The sequence below is a fragment of the Electrophorus electricus genome, chromosome 10 (genome assembly GCF_041902795.1).
Source record: "Electrophorus electricus isolate QZ-2024a chromosome 10, ASM4190279v1, whole genome shotgun sequence".
Taxonomy (NCBI): Eukaryota; Metazoa; Chordata; class Actinopteri; order Gymnotiformes; family Gymnotidae; genus Electrophorus; species Electrophorus electricus.
Window position 1 is genome coordinate 30,692,783 of NC_137506.1, and position 21,362 is coordinate 30,714,144.

General features: G+C 41.6%; 2 protein-coding genes across 2 annotated transcripts; one reads left to right on the forward strand and one right to left on the reverse strand.

Annotated features, from left to right (window-relative positions):
- The first annotated feature begins 239 nt into the window (after positions 1–239).
- Positions 240–8,877, forward strand: entpd5a (ectonucleoside triphosphate diphosphohydrolase 5a). The gene is made up of 13 exons (XM_027025521.3): positions 240–1,072; positions 1,874–1,953; positions 2,446–2,589; positions 3,101–3,176; positions 4,031–4,066; positions 4,484–4,572; positions 4,679–4,758; positions 4,869–4,930; positions 5,037–5,138; positions 5,911–6,054; positions 6,173–6,229; positions 7,196–7,311; positions 7,475–8,877. Exons 1-13 carry the CDS (start codon positions 787–789, stop codon positions 7,556–7,558), a joined length of 1,356 nt encoding a protein of 451 aa, XP_026881322.2. The 5' UTR covers positions 240–786; the 3' UTR covers positions 7,559–8,877.
- Positions 8,878–9,450: 573 nt separating this feature from the next.
- Positions 9,451–21,294, reverse strand: coq6 (coenzyme Q6 monooxygenase). The gene is made up of 12 exons (XM_027025501.3): positions 20,757–21,294; positions 20,127–20,261; positions 18,217–18,275; positions 16,207–16,333; positions 13,556–13,686; positions 13,321–13,428; positions 13,105–13,167; positions 12,789–12,896; positions 11,398–11,600; positions 11,037–11,152; positions 10,488–10,654; positions 9,451–9,592 (listed from the first exon to the last, which is right to left on the reverse strand). The coding sequence occupies exons 1-12, from the start codon at positions 20,971–20,973 to the stop codon at positions 9,563–9,565; spliced, it is 1,464 nt and encodes a 487-aa protein (XP_026881302.1). The 5' UTR covers positions 20,974–21,294; the 3' UTR covers positions 9,451–9,562.
- Positions 21,295–21,362: the final 68 nt, after the last annotated feature.

Here is a 21,362-nt window from a genome sequence, read left to right on the forward strand (position 1 = left end):
ACTGCATGTAATGAAATATTGGGTTAGAAGTAACTCGCAATTCTTAAGTAGTGGGTTTATGACATGTTACTTAGAGGAAACTAACGTAAAGTAATTTGAAGTGTGCAAGTGGAGGTTGAAATAGTTGTCAAGAAAGAAATAGTGGTTAGGTAACAAGTTTGACTACAAGAAACAAGTAAGACTGTAGGTTTTAATTAAGTACACCCATAAAGTATATTTTAAAAGAAAAAGTCCTAGTCTCACTATTCTAACCTGTTTTGAAGCCTCAAAATATACTCCATTTTCCTTTTTTAGCAATATCTTAGAAGTCTTTCTAGCTGCATTTAAGCCACTTTCAGTGGGCTGGTGAGTTCTGTTACCATTTTTAGGGCCTCTCGAGGAGAAAGACGTTGTACTGTTTAGCAGGTATCCCAGAGCCATTTCTTCTGGTTAGGGAGGGGGAAGGATGGTGAGGGATGGTTCCTAGAGGACTTGAGATGGAAAGCTTCAGGATTGGTGGATGACTTTGCTTGGCGTGGCCCCCTGCCAAGCCCTTATGTCTTTATATACTGTTAACTGATGACCATCCAGTCTTGACTGCCTCTGCGTCTTCACCCCCTCTCTCTTGCTGCTGCTCTTGCCCTCCTGTCTCTTGCTTCTCACCTCTTCTGCTCATCCTTATCAGCATCTTCACACTCCTCCACCCTCCCTTCCACAAGCAAAGTGCACTTCCATCTTTAAAAAAAAGGCACTTTCCAAGAAACGCTTCTCCAACAGCTGATAGTGCTGGCAAATCTGAGAGAAACCATGCCACAGCAGATGTTGCTCCCGTTGGTGGTGTCCATGTGGCTTTTGGCTGGGCGCTTCCCAGCAGAGGCTGCGAACTACAATCCCCACGTGCTCAGCCGCCACCACCGTGCATACAACCACCATGCCAGCATGGACAATCAGCTGCCCCCGGAAGTACCTGAAGAGGCGGAGGTACAGCCATCTCACCCAGTCACCTATGGTCGCACCTATTACGGGATCATGTTCGATGCCGGCAGTACCGGCACCCGCATCCACATCTACAAGTTCATTCAGAAGGACCCAGGTGAGTTCTTTCTCTCGGTTCCTGTGTGCTCCATTTCAGACCCTGCTAGTAATGTGTGTAGCTTGATCTCGGCAAATATGTAGGTAAGTTTCTTTGTCTTTCAGCCATGCTTTGAATATTCCCATTTGCAGCTGATCCGTTGCTCCAGTCTTCCCTCCCAGCACACAGCATTACAGCATGAACTCAGAATGATCCTGTGGAGTCCCGCCTAGTAGACTCAGCTGACTCCTCTCTCTCTCTCTCTCTCTCTCTCTCTCTCTCTCTCAGACTTAGTGCTGTCACATTGCAGTGTCTGGGTTTACTGTGGGCTTATTTGCTCTGTGGTGATAAGACAAACAGAAACATTTGAGAAGAGAAAGTTAGAGAGAGAAAGTTAGAGAGAGAGAGAGAGAGAGAGAGAGGGGAGGCTGTACTGTTGCAGCTTTGAGACTCAGTTTCATTCAGAAGCAGTTTCATTAATTGAAAAACAACCACAGAAAGTCTGCCAAGGATTATTTGGTTTGGACTGATAATGTAGAAATCACTTTTGAAATGTCCATCATGTGGAGACATGGCATCACCCCTGATGATGTAAACTTCAAGTGCAAAGAAACTGCTAATTTGCCTGTCTGGAAAAATCCATGTGGTCATCATTTGTGGTTAGTGTACAATAGCCAAATGTCTAAGACACATACACAATAACCTTATAAGAGTAGAAGAGGGCAGTTGAGCTGTACAGAGCCTCATGCTGATTGCAGTCTTTCTGTTGACAGAGGTCTCCAGCTGTTTCACTTGTCAGTCATGTCTGTGTGCCTTTGACAGTTGGGCTGCCTGTACTCGACAATGAGATGTACCATGCAGTGAAACCTGGATTGTCTGCCTATGCAGATATGCCTGAAACGGTGAGCCCATCACATTATCATCACTTCATTAAGAAGAATATTACTCTAACAGCTTTGGGGTTTTCAGTAGTCCTGAGCCAAAGTGCAGACTGAGGAAACATAATTCTTTCAGCATTTCCTCAGAATGTTCCCCTTACATTAAAATGGTCAGCAATGCCATATCCATAGCATGGAACCTGGAACCTGTCCGCCATTTTGCTCTCTGACCACAGTTATTTTGAAAATGTCATATATGTACTGTTCTAGTTAGACCTAACTATGTAAAAGCACAATCTGATTTGTCCTGTGGCAGACCTGCTCATCCTGGTTTTATTCTACATTGTCCATCTTTGGACATTTGGTCAGAAATTCTCCTTTCTAATTTTGTTGTCAGTAGATATGAACATTTTAAAAAGTGATCAAACATTTTTAAACACTGCCTTTTTAGTTTTGGGATTAAGGAAATGCTTATGTTCCACCTCCACGTTCATTTGTTATCATGGTGTTCTTCAGGGTGCGGAGACGGTCAGGGAGCTGTTGAGAGTGGCAAAAAAGATGATCCCCAAGGAAGAGTGGTGGCAGACCCCTGTGGTGCTGAAGGCCACTGCTGGCCTTCGGCTGCTGCCAGAGGAGAAAGCCAGAGCCCTGCTGGACGAGGTGAGGGCAACTCACTCTCTCACTTCCTCACTCATTTTCGTAGGTGCTCCTTGCCATAGACAGTTTGGCGGAGCAAGCCGATTGAGCCACCAAAGGACAGGGGGACGTTAACCAAACTCAGCGCGAGGTGGAGAGAAAGACAGAGCAAGACAGAGAGAGTAGGAAAGAAGGGAAACGTTACCGCTGCATGAAAAGCATCTGCGCTGAGGTGTACCCAACTGGTTTTTGAATTATTGTCTTTTTTTTCTTGTCGTTTTTGCCACCACGACAACCACAGAAGTGGTTTCAAACTCCCCCAGTTACAGGCGACTTTGCCCAAGATTGAATCAGAGTGCTTCCTGCAGGCTCCAGATAAAAGAGGCTGGTTTAGCCTAAGCTCTGTGTTTTCCCTTTACATTTTCTATATTACAGAGCATAATCGAGTACATTGTAAAGCGCTTGAGATGTTGCTACGGGCTGTGGCTGAACCTTCTTTTTGCAAATTCACTTCATGCCTTTCTTATATCCACAGGTCAAAGAAGTTTTTGATGAATCACCTTTCTTTGTGCCAAACAACAGTGTCACCATTATGAATGGCAAAAATGAAGGTAAGTTTGACTACTTATAAAAGATTCACTTATAAACTATTTCTTTGCCATTCAGGTAATATGCCTCAACAAAATGTAGTGGATCCTCAGTAGGGCTAAAAATTTAATTCCATTTTTTTTTTTTTCATGAACTGATCTTAACGAGCTAACTTTGTCTCGTCATCCTCCCAGACATGAATCCAAATTAATAAGCAATCCTACACATTTTCTTTTATTTGGGGCGACACACTTTTTCACTGCAAGCTTTTCAGATTACCTGCTTTTATGAGGTGTGAGTAATATCACATCTCAGACGTGTCTGATTGCCTGGGCTGGTCCCTGATGGCTTTGAAATCAGTACACTTTTTAATGAAACATCTGAGCTTAATGAAGCAACATGCTGGGCATATACATCACATCAGTCTGAGCTCCCTGGACTGAAAACCACTGAGCATAAAACCACTAACAGCAGGTGGCAAAGTTATGGCAGTGACTCAGTGGTGGCCCTATTTGCCAAACTAGGGTGTAGGCTGCCAGGATCAAGTAATCATACCTTGACAAGCGTAGACAACGGTTATTTCAACTGTCATCTTGAAATCAATAGTCAGCACCACAGGATTAGTAAAGAACTGCTATCTGGCTGTGAATTGGTTTGATTCTCAATGGTTACGGATGAATATAGTGCAGATTCACCGTTTTAGTTAATTCTATTACGTTAATGTTAAGTTTACTAAAGGCTGAGACTTTGCCAATGACCCACTGACCACTGTGGTATAAAATGTTTTGCTGATATTTTGCCCAGGATACAATCTAATCCTTAAATTCAAATTGCAACACTTTTCATTCTTACAAATTCTCCTTTCCTTTCTTTGCAGGGGTGTTGGCATGGGTTACTGTGAATTTCTTGACAGGTTAAGTATTGCTCATGTGTATCTAAGGTGCATCAGTGGTGGCGGGTGATCAGTGGTTGGTGCAGAGTCTCAGGATGTTTTTAGGGTGGTGACTCAGCCCTTACCACATACCTCAGATTTCTCACTTTAGGAAAGCTGCTGCAGAACAGATGTTATTTATTTACAAAACTCCTAAACAAAAGGCTCACTCTCCTCTCTGGGAGACAGGAATTCACCTGCTATTATAGCTTGTTCGGTTATCATTTATCGTTTCCTTTGAACATGATTTATTTCAGTGTTTAACTGAAAGAAATGGAAAGTGCAACAGTTCATAACAAATCCGAGCTATGCGTATCGTGGATTAGTAAACTTGATGTTGAACTTAATTTAATTTGAATTTCAAACTTTATATAATGTTACTGTAATTTTGCTTTTCAGGTCACTTGTATGTTCACACTAGAAAGACTGTGGGTATCTTGGATCTTGGTGGCGGTTCAACCCAGATCACGTTCCTTCCCAAATCAAAGGTAGGTCTAGGGTCACCACAATTATTATAATACAGATAAGTAGGATGTGTATGTTTATATATTACATTGTTTGTCCTTAAATGCAAATATTTTTTCTCTCTTGCAGAAGACAGTGAACACCGCTCCTCCAAACTACATTGCTCATATCGACATGTTCAACGGCACTTATTCGCTTTACACCCACAGGTAGCCTTGTGGAGCAAATTTCTTTCACATCGTACATATGCAATTACAAATGCCTGGATTTGTCTTTGTTTTCTGAAAATGTGATTCTTTAAACCTTTTGCCTTATGCAGTTACCTTGGGAATGGACTCATAGCAGCCCGACTGGCGACTCTCGGCGCGCTTGGTGCAGATGGTAATGGTTCCCCGGTGTTTTACAGATAGTTAATATATCTGCATTTAACAGTCTTTTCAAGAATCCCTAGTGGATGGAATAACTTACCATCCCATGTTTCCTCCAGGTCTTGACTGGAAGGTGTTCACAAGTTCTTGTTTACCAAAGAAGTATAGAGATGATTGGACTTTCGGTGGGATCACTTACAAAGTCAGTGGAATCCCTGATGGTAAGTGCTTAACAAGGAATGCAATTTCCACAACAAACAAATAAATAAATGTCAAAGCTTAGGTTCTCAGGGATTTTTAGAGACTAAAGGGATCATTTGGATTTGCCCCCAAAGTTACATAACGTGAGTAACTCGTCGCACATAGTTCAGTGAATCTGCTTTAAGACATTAATTTGACAGTGCTTTGGCGAGGGCGTAATTGTGGAGCCAAACAGCATTTCAGGGTCTTGCCCGCTGCACGTAATTGTCCACCTCTCAGCAGGCATTTGAACAATAATAATACTGCGAACATTGTATTTAAGTGAAGAGAAAATTGTTAGTTGAGTCCTCAAATCATATAAGTCTCTTACCGCAGTCATGTAGCCAAGAGATACTGGTTTACTCACACACTTGGTATTTTCCCCTGTTTCACATAGCCAGCAGCTTGGCTTTGACCGCTCCCAGTTTTGTGGTGTAGAAGATCCAACAGAGCGGTGCTCCGTTAAGCGCAACAGTTGTCAGCACATGGTTTCATGTTGCGCAGTCCCGCCGTTCTGCTGTGGCTCAGTTCAGCATGTGCAAAAGTTCACGTGGGGCTTCACAAGGGGGAACCCTTCATCTACACGATGCAGTGTGGTGGCGCTGTAGAAACTTGCATGCCTGCCCTTTGGCCATTTCCTTATTTTCTCTTGGGCAAATGTATAGAGGCGGGTGCGTTCTCAGCACGCATGGCATGTCTGTGCTGACAGCTTTCTGTAAACGCTTCACTGCTAATTACATCTCGCGTCCACAGGTTTTGCAGGCTATAAGCTTTGCTACTACGAGGTGCTGCGAGTGGTGAAAGGGATCGTCCACCAGCCTTTTGAAGTGAAGGGAAACAGCGTGTTCTATGCCTTCTCCTACTACTACGACAGAGCTGTGGAGTCAGGCCTTATCGGTAATACAGCATTTTCATTAGAACAGAGTTTCAGCATATTCAGCTATATGAGAATTGTGTGACAATTATTATAAACAAACAAACAAACAAACAAACAAACACCTGTTTCTCTCTATAGATGGCTCAAGAGGTGGTGTCGTGGAGGTCAGAGATTTCAAGAAGAGAGCTAAGGAGGGTGAGACACCAGACTTTGAATGTTTTTCCTCAGCCTCGAGCCCGTTCAGGTCAAAGCCTTACCGCACACACTGTGCAAACATAAACTCTCTGTGCTTATTTGCATTCGAGGCTCCCGACAATCGCACAGGCTTCACAAAATGACAGCTCTGCCACCACATAAACACACGCTGCACCTCTCCCACACAAATACCCGACTCTGTGTGTTCTGCTGCCTCTGCAGCTCCCCAGCCTGCTACCTTGGCATTTTACAGTGCCCTTCTGGCTATGGCTGTTATGCAACGGGCCAGTTACCGTAACGTCTAGGTGCACGTTGCGCTGCGCATTCTAACAGGCTAACCACTGCAGCGCAGAAAGAAAGGAAAAAAAGAGGCTTACTCCTGAGATTGATGGCCCTTGGCTCATTAGCCTGGTTGTGTCAAACAATGTCACAGATGCGACAGATTTATCATGAGGAGGAATGAGCTGGCATCTTATGTAAGGCTTTTATTTGTGTAGTGAGAACACTGTCGCACAGGCTCGATGATGGAACCTGAGGCATCCTTGGCAGCAGACCTCCCACCTCTTTTGGCTGGGATGCATTTGTTGCCTGATACCTAACAGGAGGGGCTGACTTACTGACATGCCCCATGCAAGAACACTTGGCAGCCTGGCACAGCTTACCTCTTGTGGCTTGACTCATCGTCATAACATGCGCAACTGAAGGCATGAAACAATTCCTCTAATACCTCTTAGCAGTCAACGAAAGCGGAAAAAGTACCATTGTGTGAACCTCTGTTTCACAATAAAGTGGCAGACAGGCTTGTGGCAAACATGGCTTAAACTAATGTATGTGGGCTCTTCCCAGACTGTTTAGTTTCCATCAGATTTAAAACTGAAAGCTCTATAGTACTCTAAATAGAAGTAATACATTTTTTCTATTGCTAATATTCATCTAAAAATGTACAATTCTTTCTCTTCTATTAAGTTTGCAACAAGATGACCAAATACCGGCCCATCAGTCCCTTCTTGTGCATGGATATGACGTACATCACAGTCCTTCTGAAAGAGGGATTCGGCTTCAAGGACAGCACTGTTCTGCAGGTGGGTACTGCCACCGCATTGATGATGATGATGGCAACTTTCTTTTCTTTACCCGAGATGCTTACGCAAGATGACTATTTACAGCTTTCAATGTCACTAAGAAAAAGGCAGTTTAGATGATTTAATAGTAATTATGTTCAATGTGCCTTTGTATCTCCCACAGCTTACTAAAAAAGTGAACAATGTTGAAACGAGTTGGGCCTTAGGGGCTACATTCAATCATTTCTACAACCTGAACATTCACTAAAGCCTGCCGACTCCTGGGCGCCACCAGGTGGGAAAACACAGGGTCAGTGTGGGGAACCTCACCTACTCCAACAGCCAGCCCTGCACTGCAGATTCCCAACTCCACTCTCTTCCCCGCACTTTCATGCAAACACCCAGAGAACTATCCACAAAGAAATCACTATATTTTTGTAAAAAAAAAAAAAAAAAAGCTAGGCCAACCTGCTATTTCTACTGTATGTTTAACCCATGATTCGTTTATTTTTGTAACTTGAGCGTTTACATTTTTCCATTTTCGCCTCACCTGAGGCGCTGCCTGTCTATTTTGGCAGTCTTTGAATTTGTGATGTATGGTTAGGTTTAATGAGACCATTCACATCTTTTCAAGGACCTCAGCTTGTGCAGTATTTTGATACAGCGGGATACTTATAATGGGGAAAAATTGTAACAAGTCAATGATTTGGAGTTGCCCATAGGTTTTTCTTAGTTACTGTATCTAACTGTTAGTACTTGGTAGTACTGTGTCCAGAAATAGACAACAGCTATTAAAGTGCATTGATCAAAATTTAGTAAAAATTCCCAAAGCATTAAACCCCCTCAGACTAGCACATCACACTTCACCTGTAGGTCGTACTGCTACAGTGTATGAGTGAGAAATGCTTGTTGTTATTGGTTGGAAAACAGGTATAGGATTTATAGGAGTAAATCATCTTGTTATTGAATTCAATCAGGTACATGAATGCTCTTTTATGTATTTATGTCTGTGTGTTTGTTGAAGAGCTTTGCTGTTTAAATGTTGGGACTGGAACATCTAGTGCTAGAACAGGAATGCTGTGTGTACTTTTGGACATTTAGGTGCCAGTTGGACAGACAAATTGTTAAATTATTATTGATTTGTCAGTTTATTATTACTCAGGTTTTTAACCTAACCTACAGTCAGCCAGTGATATTGTGTTAATCAAGCACCCCTGCAGATAACCTGAACACCTCTTTGCCATAACTTTTTATTTGCTCAATGCACTTATGCTAAGTGGTTTGTGAATTATTGTATAGATATTTATTACATATAGATATTTTCTACCTAACTCCTAACAGTTCAAATGCAGCACTGTTACTTCATTAATATGTGTACTATTCTTGAATTTCTACAAACTAGTCTTACTATGCTCATGTTTATTCACAATGACTTTCTCTGTATAGATCAGTAAATAACCCAAATAGACCCACAAACTGTATAATACAAAACATCCTCATGTGTTGCTTTCCTTGTTTCTTTTTGAAAGTTATGTTGGACATGTAATGCTTAAAGCACAGTAAATGCTATACATATGCTTGAAACTATTGCAGTCAATGTTATGTAAGACATGATTGTGTTGTACATGTACCATGTCATTAAAACAAAATTGTTAACATCTGTTGCCCAAGTGTCCTTTTGAACTTAGCTGCCAGACTGAAAACTGTTTATTGCCTGGGATGGTATATTTATTGTAAAAAAAAAAAAAAAAGTACATATATAATGGGTAGTACCATATTAGCATCGTTTGGTATTGATCTGCCAGTATTTATTTCCACAGCCCAGCTAACTTAAATCTTAACTTGTAAATGTGTGTTAGGCCTACAATTAATTATATTTGATCTAAACTATGTTATTACTATGCAAAATTCCAGCTGATACTCTGGAACACATGCAACCTTATCAATAGTAATGAACTAGATGGTGTCACTGAGTACGTTTGGTGGCAGGCTAGTCTTACTTTAGCTTGCCATTTCTGGTACCAGTGCTTCCTCATTATGGATTTATGATGAATCTCAATCAGATTTTCCCTCTATCTGAGAAATTTATTTCAAATACAAATTAAATTTACCCATACATTTACAATCCCAAGGTTGAAATCACAAAGAACATCTCGTATGTTAGGTGTTCAAATATAAATTTATTAATTTACACTTTTACATTCTATAGCCAAAGTTGCCAAGGCATCTTGAAGACGCATCACACAAGTGGCTCCAGGGTGCAAGTACCATTTTACTTGCTGGCATATGCAATAATCTGCTCCTGTGGGCACAAGAAGGCAAATATATAATTATCTCTTGGCTAGCACATTCCAAAGTCATATGGTACACAATTCACAAAACTGTAAGAAACGACCGTTTCCTCTTTTGATACACAAGGGGAACAGAATGCTGTCCATGTTACAACCCTACAAATCAAGACCTTAGCATTTGCTATTGTATGCAAGATAATCCCACAGCCTCCCAGGAGAAGGATTTGCAACAAGTTATGGTTTTGTTGGTCGATTGCTTAGCAAAGGAATGAAACCATTTCATGTGAGCGGCCTGCAATAAGAGGAGTGTGAAAACACAAGCCAACACAGCTTGTGCCCAGCCTTCAAACCCCACCCACACACTCCCAGTAACAGAGAATTTAGGGCTAATCTTAGCTGTAGTAGTGCTTCTGGCCATGTAAATTACAGACGTGGTTCAGTGTAGAAGAGCATGTAATCACAGTACAAGACGGGGGATGGGGTTAGAGAGAATGAGACGTCAGAGGAGTAGAAGAGAGGAAAGGAGGCTGAAAGGGAGTTGGAACGAGATAAGAGAAGAGTCACAGATGACAGAGTGGAAAGAAAAACATGAGAGCAGGAAAAAAAATTGTTGATTAGAAAAAGATGCTGTAAAATAAGAGCTAGGAAAGGGAGGGCACCAGATCTGAAGGTACAATGTGCCAGCTACTGAAAGCCAGTAGTCAGGTACAATGTGCCAGCTACTGAAAGCCAGTAGTCAGGTACAATGTGCCAGCTACTGAAAGCCAGTAGTCAGGTACATTGTGCTAACTATTAAAGTCAGTAGTTAGGTAAGCACTATTCTCATAAAATGAGAATAACATTAATGCAATGTGCTGGGTAGGAGTGCCTGAGAAGATGCACAGGGAGGAGACAGCACACACTTACTTTGAGAGGCGGCAGTGCATTAGTGGCCTGTATACCCAAGGTTCTCAGTAGCACCATGGGGGCAGCGTTAGTAGAGTAGAGCCTCTTCATGAGGTCAGTGGCGGCCATCATGGGCAGATTGTGCCGCTGACGCTCCGTCTCATACTCCAGAAGGTGCTGCATTTCTCCTGGAGGTCAAAGGGCAATGGAGTTTAAAACATATCATGGCACGTAGTCAGACATTATGCGGGTTACATCTTGAGATCTGCTGATCTTCAGGTTTGAGAATTCAAGTATGAAGTTTAGCGTTAAAGTTATTCAGTAACAAATTTCTAACCACAACCAAACTAGGAACCTAAATTATTTTTTTTGGTTATTCCTCAGGGATTTGGAAAATGAGTTGTTGAATATGATCCTGTGTGTCCCATACTAAGTGAATTCAACAAACACTATTACTTATGAATATTAAATAAAAATACTAAATTTCAACCCATGAATGTGTGGCACATAAGAAAATTAGCATATAGTCTGACATCTTTCCAGCTTGGCTGTTCATCATGGTACACCTACCAAGGTCTTTCCCATTAAAGGCTGCTTGACTTAGCACCCGTGCCAGGCAGGACACATCCCCAAAACCCAGATTGGCACCCTGGCCTGCTAAAGGGTGTACTCTATGTGCAGCATCCCTGAAAGGAGAAACATTAATAATTCAAAGACAGGAACAAACCAAATACTCAGTAAAATTAACTGAATCATGTCACTATTGAGAAAAAAAAAATTAGCAGATGGATTAAATTCTTTAACATCTCTCTAAATGGTTACAATGGAAAACTGAGATCTTATGCTGAGAAGCTGAAACAAAATGAACAAGTGGAACCCCGGGCTTACATAATGACCAACTGGATCCCAAAGAGGGCAGAAATGCACATACCCAATGAGGGCCACTCTATGGCGGATGTACTCGGAGGCGTGTCCCATCCCTAGAGGGAACATGACCCGGCTCTTTGGACCCACACCCGCCACGCTGGGTGGAAGCTGACGGGTGGACGTGCCATCGGGCATCAAGAAGGATAGAGCAGCGCGGAACAGGGAACCAGCAGCCTCTACCAGCTCAGACTGGTTCTCATTACTCCACTGTGGGGACCAATAGAGACACATGAGTGGGAAGGGCCTAGAAATACAATGGAGAAGCAAATGGGAAGTCAAATATGGATCATGTACTGCACCGCCATCTATATAGATAGCTACTTTTGCGCAGTTAAAATCTTGACATCTTATGTGAAACATTCATATAATCCAAAACTTTTCAGTGAAATCAGCAGAAGGTTTTTTAGAAGTTATTCCTCTGATCAAACCAAAAATATGTGAAGCTCTTCCTAAACCAAGAACACTGAGTGATTGATGAACATCAAATTAATTTTGCATTGCTGATCAAAACAATGGCTGGCAGCAACTGCTTAGAATCACCATGCCCCGCAATTGTCTACTGGCATGCAATTTGCACGCATTAGTTTCCAATTGGTCAGCTGGGCATCGTGTTGCTGAAAAGCAGCTCAGCTTAAAGAGACTAAATTAAAGAACAAAGAATCAATCAGTGCACAGCATCATTATCTCAACTTGCTATAAGACTGGTAAGTTGAGGGCAGGGGTGGGAAAACAGAAGAGGTCACTAAACATATGCACACGTTCATAGCAGCGATTTATTTACTTCTACACTTTCATCTGATTAAAATAAGATGCTGATGAGGCCCCAAACTTGATAACACTTGGTCTGAAGAAAAAGAGAGAGAGAGAGAAATTTTTATTTTTTTTTTTAAAAGTTCCACGCAGTAATTAACAACACTGGCAAGCCATGGGTTTAATTAGCAAACCGGTCCTGAAGGCAAGCATGACTTAAACCCACGGGCCTGTGACCAGGCGGCCCAGTAAAAATAGCCAGCTTGGGAACAGTAGGTTTTTTTGGATTTATATGAAACCTTGTGAGCGGTGTGTGTGTGTGTGTGTGTGTGTGTGTGTGTGTGTGTGTGTGTGTGTGTGTGTGTGAGAGAGAGAGGTGCTTGCAAAAAGGCATTAAACACTGTGGAAGAGGTGCCAAGCCAGGATTATTGTTACATGGTTTCTGGGAAGGGTCAGTCCCAAACTTTGCATGACTTAAGTTTTAGTGTGAGAATTGAACTGAACCTTCATGAACCCAGACACAAGTCACCAATGAACCTGTATCCTATGCTGACATACTTCCGTTCCAGTATGAAATAAGTCAACAGGTACATGGCGATCTGAAATCAATACAGGGATGACGGATCAAACTTCATGTTGACTCACAAATGCAGAGTTTATGGCATCCACAAAGCTCTCCTCATCCATCTGTAAGAGTTCCTCTGCATGCTGATGAGAGGTGGACCAGACCAGGGAGCTCTCTCTGTCTGACAGCTAAACAATAATAGCCATAACCAATCAAAAACAAAAAAAAAAACAAAAAAAAACAAAAAAAAAACACAACATTGTACTGAAATGAATAATAAATGTGAAATCCCCCCCCCCCCCATTTAGCCAGAATAAACATAGGCTGATACTGCAGGCTTAAGGGACAGAGCTCAAACACATACAATGTCCTCTACCATGGTCAGGGGCATCTTACCGGGAGCATTGCAATGGGTCCTGTTGGGAGAAACCTCTGCCATGCCACGTTGTTTTCAGTGGGCTGCACATTTGAGAAAAACAAAAAGAGCTACTGAAATACTTTAAAGAGACCAAAAGCTCTCCAGTTACATGCCAATAACCGCACACACACATGCATACACACACGCGTGCACACATTCTGCCAGTAAGGTTTAGATTTTCGTTCTTGACATACCTCAGATAAATGCAGGACAGCTACTACGGCAGACTGGTCATAATTCCACTTGACAGTGGGGATCCCTGCCTCCCTCCGGACCATGGAGTTGGAGCCGTCAGCCCCAATCTGAAACAGGGGATGGCCAAGCTCATTACCCTTTCAGGGTCTTCATACATGGGTAATGCTGGGTACATCTCTCTCACACACAGACAGACACAGACACAGACACAGACACACAATACATTAATCCCACCAGCAGCTTGGTCTTCAGAGTTCGTCCATCGGCTAAGGTCACCTTCACCCATGGGATTGAGGTGACCGCATGGTAAGGCCTGGGCCAGGTGTACTTCACCACTTTAGTTCTGTACTGCACTTCAACTTGGTCTGGGTAAAACATAAGAGGAAAATGAGGGAACGGCACCACCATTCCAGCACACAGATCTCAAATGTGGTTGTGCTCATTCAAAGGACATAAAGAAGCTACAGTGTAATGTTCATAACGTGAAAGAGAAAAGCTCGCAATGCATGTACAAACATCTAGGCAAAAATATGATGGGGGGGGGAAAGGATATAAATCCCAAAACCTCCACACTGATAGAAGATGCATCAAAACACTCATCTCTCAACTGACACTTATCATGACCCATCGTTTCCTCCTTGGTTCAGGTGGGGAGGTTAAAATATACCTGTTGCTTCTTTTATATACTGGACATGCCAAAAGTCACGGCACAGGAACTAGTATCATGTAGGTTCTCCCCTAGCCTGGTGAAGTGCAGCAACTTGACGTGTCCTCATTTCCACAAGTGGATGGAAGTATCCCTCCAGTGTCCTTCCATCCTGGATGCTGAGCCATGCCGTTTGGATTGCCACCCACAGCTCTGTGGGGTTTGTAGGTACGGGATCTCAGGTGGGAAGGGACCTCTCCACCACATTCCAGAAATGCTCAATTGGGCTCATATTGGGTGTACGTGCAGACGACACCATTTGTCAGAACTCTGCAGAATGCGCCTCAAACCAATTCTGGACAACTTGGGCCCGATGGCAGGGTGCATTATTTAATATTATGATTACACACCTGAGTGATCAAACACCTGTGAACCCAAATGTCGCAAAATTTATGGTGCCATGAAACGAGTGCAAAAAGACTTGTATTAACATGGTGAAACCTAAATGTATGCAAATACCATTCAATTACAGCCTGTAATGTGTACTTTAAATATTAATTAAAAACATGATTGGTTTGATTTGAAAGTTTAAACTGTGGCGCAGCTGTGCATATCAAGGACAAATGTGTCTTTGTGCGTGTGTAAAATCTCTCACACACGCACATGTTGTTCCTAGGATCTGCTGCAGCCACTCTCCCAGTTTTGGGGCAATTACTTCTGGAAACACTGTTGCCTTCACCGTCCACATCTTTTCCAGCTATTCTCTCAGCCTTTGGTATTTCTGAAGCTGGTAGTGGGTGGAAAGCTCAGTGGGTTACACAGATGTGCTACAAAGACACACTTTTCCTACACAAGCCACCCCAGTGTGAGAGGGTGTGTGTATATATATAAATTATATAGAAAAAGAAGCAACAGTTTGGCTAGCAAAAATAAGAGTTGAGAATCAGAAAACAGCCTTGTAAAACTCCACTGGCTCCCGTCTTACTAGCAGAGCCACGATTACATTAACAAAGCTCTAAATGAGTTTGGCTAGCCGCACTGTTTAGTAATACTGTTTACCTACAAACAGGCCCAGAAGCACACATAACCAGCTAACAATGACATGCTACAGAACGTATGTAAAAGAAATACAGCCATTATTCTTACTATACTGGAGGTATAGGACATAAAAATATCAGAAATGCTGCCTGTATTTGGAGACAAGTAGACCCAAAAAAGCTAAAGGCTTTAATCCTTGTACTTGAGTGATAAATAATGGCTGTGAATGCTGACTGCAAATCAAGAGTTATGAAAAGACTCAAGCGACAAAGCAAGTGCACTTCAGCAGCAACATTCAAACTACATGAAAACCAGTCTGAGCTCCCCAGGAAAAGAAAAGACAAGTCAATTTGCACATGAAAGCACACGTGCTGCCACATCTGCCGAGTGCATCCTGATATTTTCCCCCCTTTTTCCGCAAAAATGTCGTTTTGGGGGTTAAAATATGCCGTTTTCCAGATTATGGCAAGGCAGGGCCAAGCCTTCATTTGTAGAGGCTGAGAGCGGTCTGGTAAATTATAATGACAATTTGTTGCAGCTCCCAGTTGCCTGGAGAGATGCCCCAGTGTAAAAAGCATGTGGTTTTCAAATGGTCAATAGACCAATGCACGTGCCTGTGCAGACTTGGGTCTCATGGAAACTAATTCCCACCAGCAGAAAAGTGCTGCATGATTGAAATAGCAGGGAAACCCTGCTCCTAACAAAAGAGGCTGAGTCTTTAAAAAAGGGCAAAAAAGTACAAATAAACAAAAAACACCAGGACAGGAAGGAACAGCTTGTGGTGACATCATTTGCCAGGGGGTAGGCATGGAACCAGCTGGGCCGACTCCAGTCTCCGGTGCATGGGCTTGGAAGTGAGACTCCATTGCACAGGACAATGGGCTGCACAGGACACTCAAAGGGCTAACAGGAGCACGCAGCTTGCTGAAAACTGAAGACTGCACAGTAGCAATAACACAGCTCAACATCCAAGTTCAACATCCACAACATTTACTCAGTCCACTACTGAGGTTGACAGAAAATTTTAGACTTCAGTCAACATCATTAATTTTAATCTCACGGTCAATTTATTTATTTATTTTCTTTACTCTAATCAAAACTTGTGGATGTAAATATATGTTCATCATGTAAATATATGATCTCCAAAGCCAACATACAGATTACTTTATAATTAATCAAAAGATCAAAACAATCCAGTTACCAGAGAGAGCGTGCAGTTGCTTGGTGAGGGCGGCTACGATGACATCATTCTCCACAACGTACGCCATCTCGTCCTGCAGATTCTCCTTATCGAACGTAATCAAGGCGTCTGAACAAGCATCCCAAACCTAAAGCACAGGGCCAATTACTCTGGTGGTTCACAAGTCTATCCTTACATGCACTGCTCGCATCCTGTTTCTGGACTTCCAGCTAGCTATTCAACTAGGTCCTAACGTTCAGTCAAAAAAAAAGAAAAAAAGAAAAGAAAAAGAAAAAGCAAACCAAACATCAATCTGAGTTGAGCAAAGGGCAACAAAGCCCCTTGAGGTTGCACGGGTAACCTAGGAAACACTCAGGAAAAATATGAAATGTCATTCTTTGCACTTTTAATTATGCCTGTATTTTATAGTTAGGCAAATAATAAATAATGCACATGCCAACTTTTCTGTCAAGCTAAAGTTTTCTCTGTCACGGTATTTGAGGGACAACTTTTAATAACTGATTGCTTTTCAGTCTGCAAAACATTAGACTTGCTTTAACACTCAAGTATGACCAAGCTGTTGATACAGCTGTTTTTTTCTAAGTCCTGAAATGACTTGTTACTAAGGTAACAAGCAACTGAATCCATAGGCAACAAAATGCAAGGGCTTTTTATCTTTTTGGTCATAAAGCAGTCAGTATATGCCCATACTAAAACCACTAAAAGTGGTGCCATTGCGCTTTCATACATGGTTTGTTGAAAGGTTTAAAATGTGACCAAGCCCAGAATTACAAGGATTTTACACATAGGAAAACTACTGCTGTTGATAAGTTTCAAATTGCTTTGTGTTGCTATGTACTTTTAGTCTCTACTAAAATAAACTGTCCATCACCAAAATGAGCCTATTTACACGGCTATATTTACTCTAGATACTACAAAAGGTAAAGACCACTCTGAGAAGAAAGACTGTTCTGATAACTTTGCAGTGAACCTCCAAACCTTTAAAATATACGTTTTCTGGTACATGGCATTTCCCAAACCCATTTTGGTCTTTTCCCGCTAACCATTTGGGTCTTAATTGGAAAGTGAGAGGGAACCTTGATAGGCCGATCTCAGTCAACTGCTTCCCTTATTTGAACACTTTCCTGATTTGAACACTCCAACATGAAAAGGGACACAGAGAAGGTAAAGGGAATGAGGGATGTCACCATGCTCTCTGATGACCTCTGATGACCCTTCAGCTTGTCCAGAAGTCACAATGTTTTTGGTGGGGGCAGAAAATGCACACTTGCAGTCTGCCTGCATGTCTCCCACAGTGTGTAAACCAAAAGATCTTTGCTGCTGACCTCTGCACTATCCACAGCTTCAACCTCCAGCCCCTGTGTTCACCATAAACTCTCCTAATTAGTAGACAGGAGAACTAGGCTTGTATTGCCATCCAGATGTACAGTAGTGCAAGAAATCAGATCCTAATGTATGAACACTGATCAAATCAGGCATGAGGCTGATTTGGGTCTTTGCTTACTAAATGGATTTATTATTCTTAAGTCCTATGGCATTAGTTTCTGGCTGAATATGTACATTTTGATAACTATCTCAATAGTATAAGCAAAATGATATTGGTGTTTTTAACTTACGGTGCTATACATCTCTCTTTGGGTGTTTATTTTGAAACAGTGAGTTATTTAGGCTTTTTAAAATTACTTTAATTATACCTTTTTAAAGATGGATATTTCACAGTCTATAATTATACATTACATTGTTCCCCTTTAAAAGGTCATGTAAGGGCATATTTATGTTTGGCATGTCAACCCTGCATTGCTGGCTAACTACTTGTATATGTGAATTGTTTTGACACTGAAGCAGGAAAGAAAAAAATCCATTGTGCCCTTGCCCAGTGCAGTAAAGAAAGGCTTTTTTTTTCACCAGTCTGTGAACTGGTTGCAAAATTGATTTCACTTAGTTTACCTTTAACTTGCTGATAACCATTTGGTTTAGTTAACTCCAATATTTTGGATAATGTATACAGACCTGCATTTTTTGATAGGGTTTGCATCTTAGATTGACAATATGATCCCAAGCACCAAGACCTGTGATTTGAAACAAATACAAATAGAGTCACAGTGTGTGATTGACATGGATTAGCAGATTAATGAGGATTCACCACAGTTGTCTCCAGCTACCTTACATAGACAGCATATCCGTTAACTACATGTTAAGCAGTTCTGACATCATCTTGGCAAGCAGCAGGGATTGGATAAGTATAAATAATAAAACTGACTGAATTATTGTCATCATGGTCACAATTATTAATTGTGTTTGAAATACACTTCTAATGAAATACACTTCCAATATATGGATCTACACAATCCATATATTTTTGAAACCCAAACACACCCAAAGTACTTTAAATTCATAGTTTTATAGCAGATTCTGCTAAATACAGGATTTGTTTATACAAAATTGGACCAAAGAAGCTGTTCACATACTGTATATTCCCATCACACTGCTCCAAACAGGCCAAGCTTAATGAAGACAGTAATGGACCAAAATAAAAAGGAGCAATCGACATGGATCCAAATTTCTGCCATGATCCATGTGTGAGACAACCAGTGCCCCTTATCCATCTGACCATATTTCCTGGTGGATCTTCTATACACAAGCATTGCTGCAAATAGGCTTAATGACAGGGAGCATCCTCTCTAGATCTTTGCCATCATCGGACCAGACGTATGTTTCCTTGCCAAGAGTTTTTTGATTGGGTAATGCCCCTCAATTCACCAAAGTGTTGTCTTAAATGAAGTCTTATGTGGCTCAATGTACACAGCCATTCATTCTTTTACAGAATGACACACGGACTGCTTCAATGCAATCCAGAATGACTTAACTCACTACATCGTAACATCTTTTTGTAGTGCCTTTATTCAAAAGAGGACAATTTGATAGATAAAAGGTGATGTGAAATATTCAGTGAAGTCACTAACCAGTTTCTCTTTGTATTACAAATAAGATATGGTGCCCAAAACAATCTGGGTATATCAATTAAGACCATCTTCATTATGGTTTGACATCTATGGCTTTGTTCTGATGGCATTCCACATAATCTAGTCTGTGTTTATGTACTGTTGAAATTATCTTGTTTTTCTAAATGTGTCAACAGATCTTTAAACTCCTTGTCTTTGTCTAAATGTTACTTTTTTGGGGCATAATTGCTTGGTAGGCTGCTTCCCAACAAACACCACTAGCTCTCGGTGATGGAGTTTGAGAGATGCCCCATTGTAAAAAGCATGTGGTTTTCAAATGGGTCAACAGACCATTGCATGTGCCTTTGCATGGCTGAGGTATCAGGAAACTCTAATGCACTTTAGTTTTTTTGTTTTTTTTTGTTAAGACGTAAACGCATGTCTTAAAAGATGATGTCATTCAGCATTTGTCCTTATAACTATGCAAAATATATTTGTATAGTTAATAGTGTCACTAGATAGTTTCTACCTTTGGGCTATCAAGTGTCTTGCATGCATGCACATACATACCCCGTCAAAAACGACATTCAACAGATATAAGACTGATCTCATGGAATCCTATGTGCACCTCCACTACATGTGACATTAGGAACTGACACATGCCTTAGCTGAGCTACTCTCTTTAATCGATCATGATTAAAGTATACACACTTGTGCCAAGCACTGTCCAGTATTCAACTGTTTTTGAACAGGGAAATCTTGAACAGGGAAACAAAGTGTTTTTCATATTTGCACTGCCTATATGCAATTAAACTTTGTCTTACACCTGCAGTGTTATGCATTAGGCACCACATCTATAACTTGCAATTGTGGCAGAATGATAAAGCTGTTTGATGGAAGAATATACAATACAGTGCAATCCGAAGACTAAAACTGAAGGTCTTAAGAACAAAAGCTGATGAAGTAAAGGTAATGTACCACTGAGGAGGGTAGCAGAGCCTGGACTGATGGAGCTGACCCTTGTGCTGTACACATCTGGTGCCTTGTCCATTTCTTTCTTTGAGCCTGCTTCCAGCAGCAGAATCTTGCTGCCTTGCAAATTTGGATCAAAGCCTGCACAGACAAAAAAATATACACACCATTTATGAACGTTCACACATCATAGCGCTTTGATGCTACTGGTGGACGGGGGGTGTTATTTCTGGTGGAACGATTTAGCCAAAGTGCTTCGCTAGTTGCCTGAAAGCGATGACGGGGTAGCATGAGAAACCAACTTTTCATAAAATCTGCATGCTAATTGCACCTCGGGCACGTTGGCACCCTAAGACCCCGGAGTAGGTTTACACTAAAACCGCAATTGCTGCCTTAAATTGTGTGGACAGTTATTCGCTGCCAAACTAAATAGTTCTATGAAACAAAATAAGTAGCTACTTCGCCTTGATGTGGAAAAGGCTGGGGTCGTAGAAAAGTGAGGGGAAACTCGGGTTATGATTGGGAATACTGACAATACTGAACTGAAGCCTATCGTGGGAGACTCACACGACCGAACTAGACGTTAGAGAGACGTTATACAAACGGCTCTGAAGGTTTTTTATTTGCAAAACTCACCTACAGAGCATGCCATCGCAGTCCCCACCATTCCTCCACCGGATATTATTATGTCGTATACATCACTGTCGGCTTTGCCCGATTCTTCAGCGTTCTCGGAGGACACAAATCCTCTGGTAACGACTTTCGCCCCGTTCAAACTTCTAATAGTAATGTTAATGCACCGCCGCCATACTCCAGCTGCAGCTAACATGTTAACTTTGGTTAAAGTAAACATTCTAGGACAGACAGCTTTGTACGTGTTATGTGTGAGCAACCTGGTTGTTCTTAAACGCCAGCTATATTGTAAAGTAACAGCAAATCTTACCCAGTTTTTGCATTTATTGACAACGTCAGTTAGCTAGCTAGCTAGCAATCCTATTTAAAGTTCTCTTACACAGACATGTTGATGACTACATATGAGTTCAACAGCGGATGAAAAACACCCTGTATTATAGATCCACTTAACATCAGCCTTCAATCGCCAGCATTTTCAGAATAAATGAGTTCATATAACTGCGTACATCAAATCACAGAAAAATCTCCTTCTACGGAACTAGCTATTGCTAGTTAAGCTACAGGAAACGTGATGTTAGGGAGTACTTATATTTACCGCCATCTACCGCT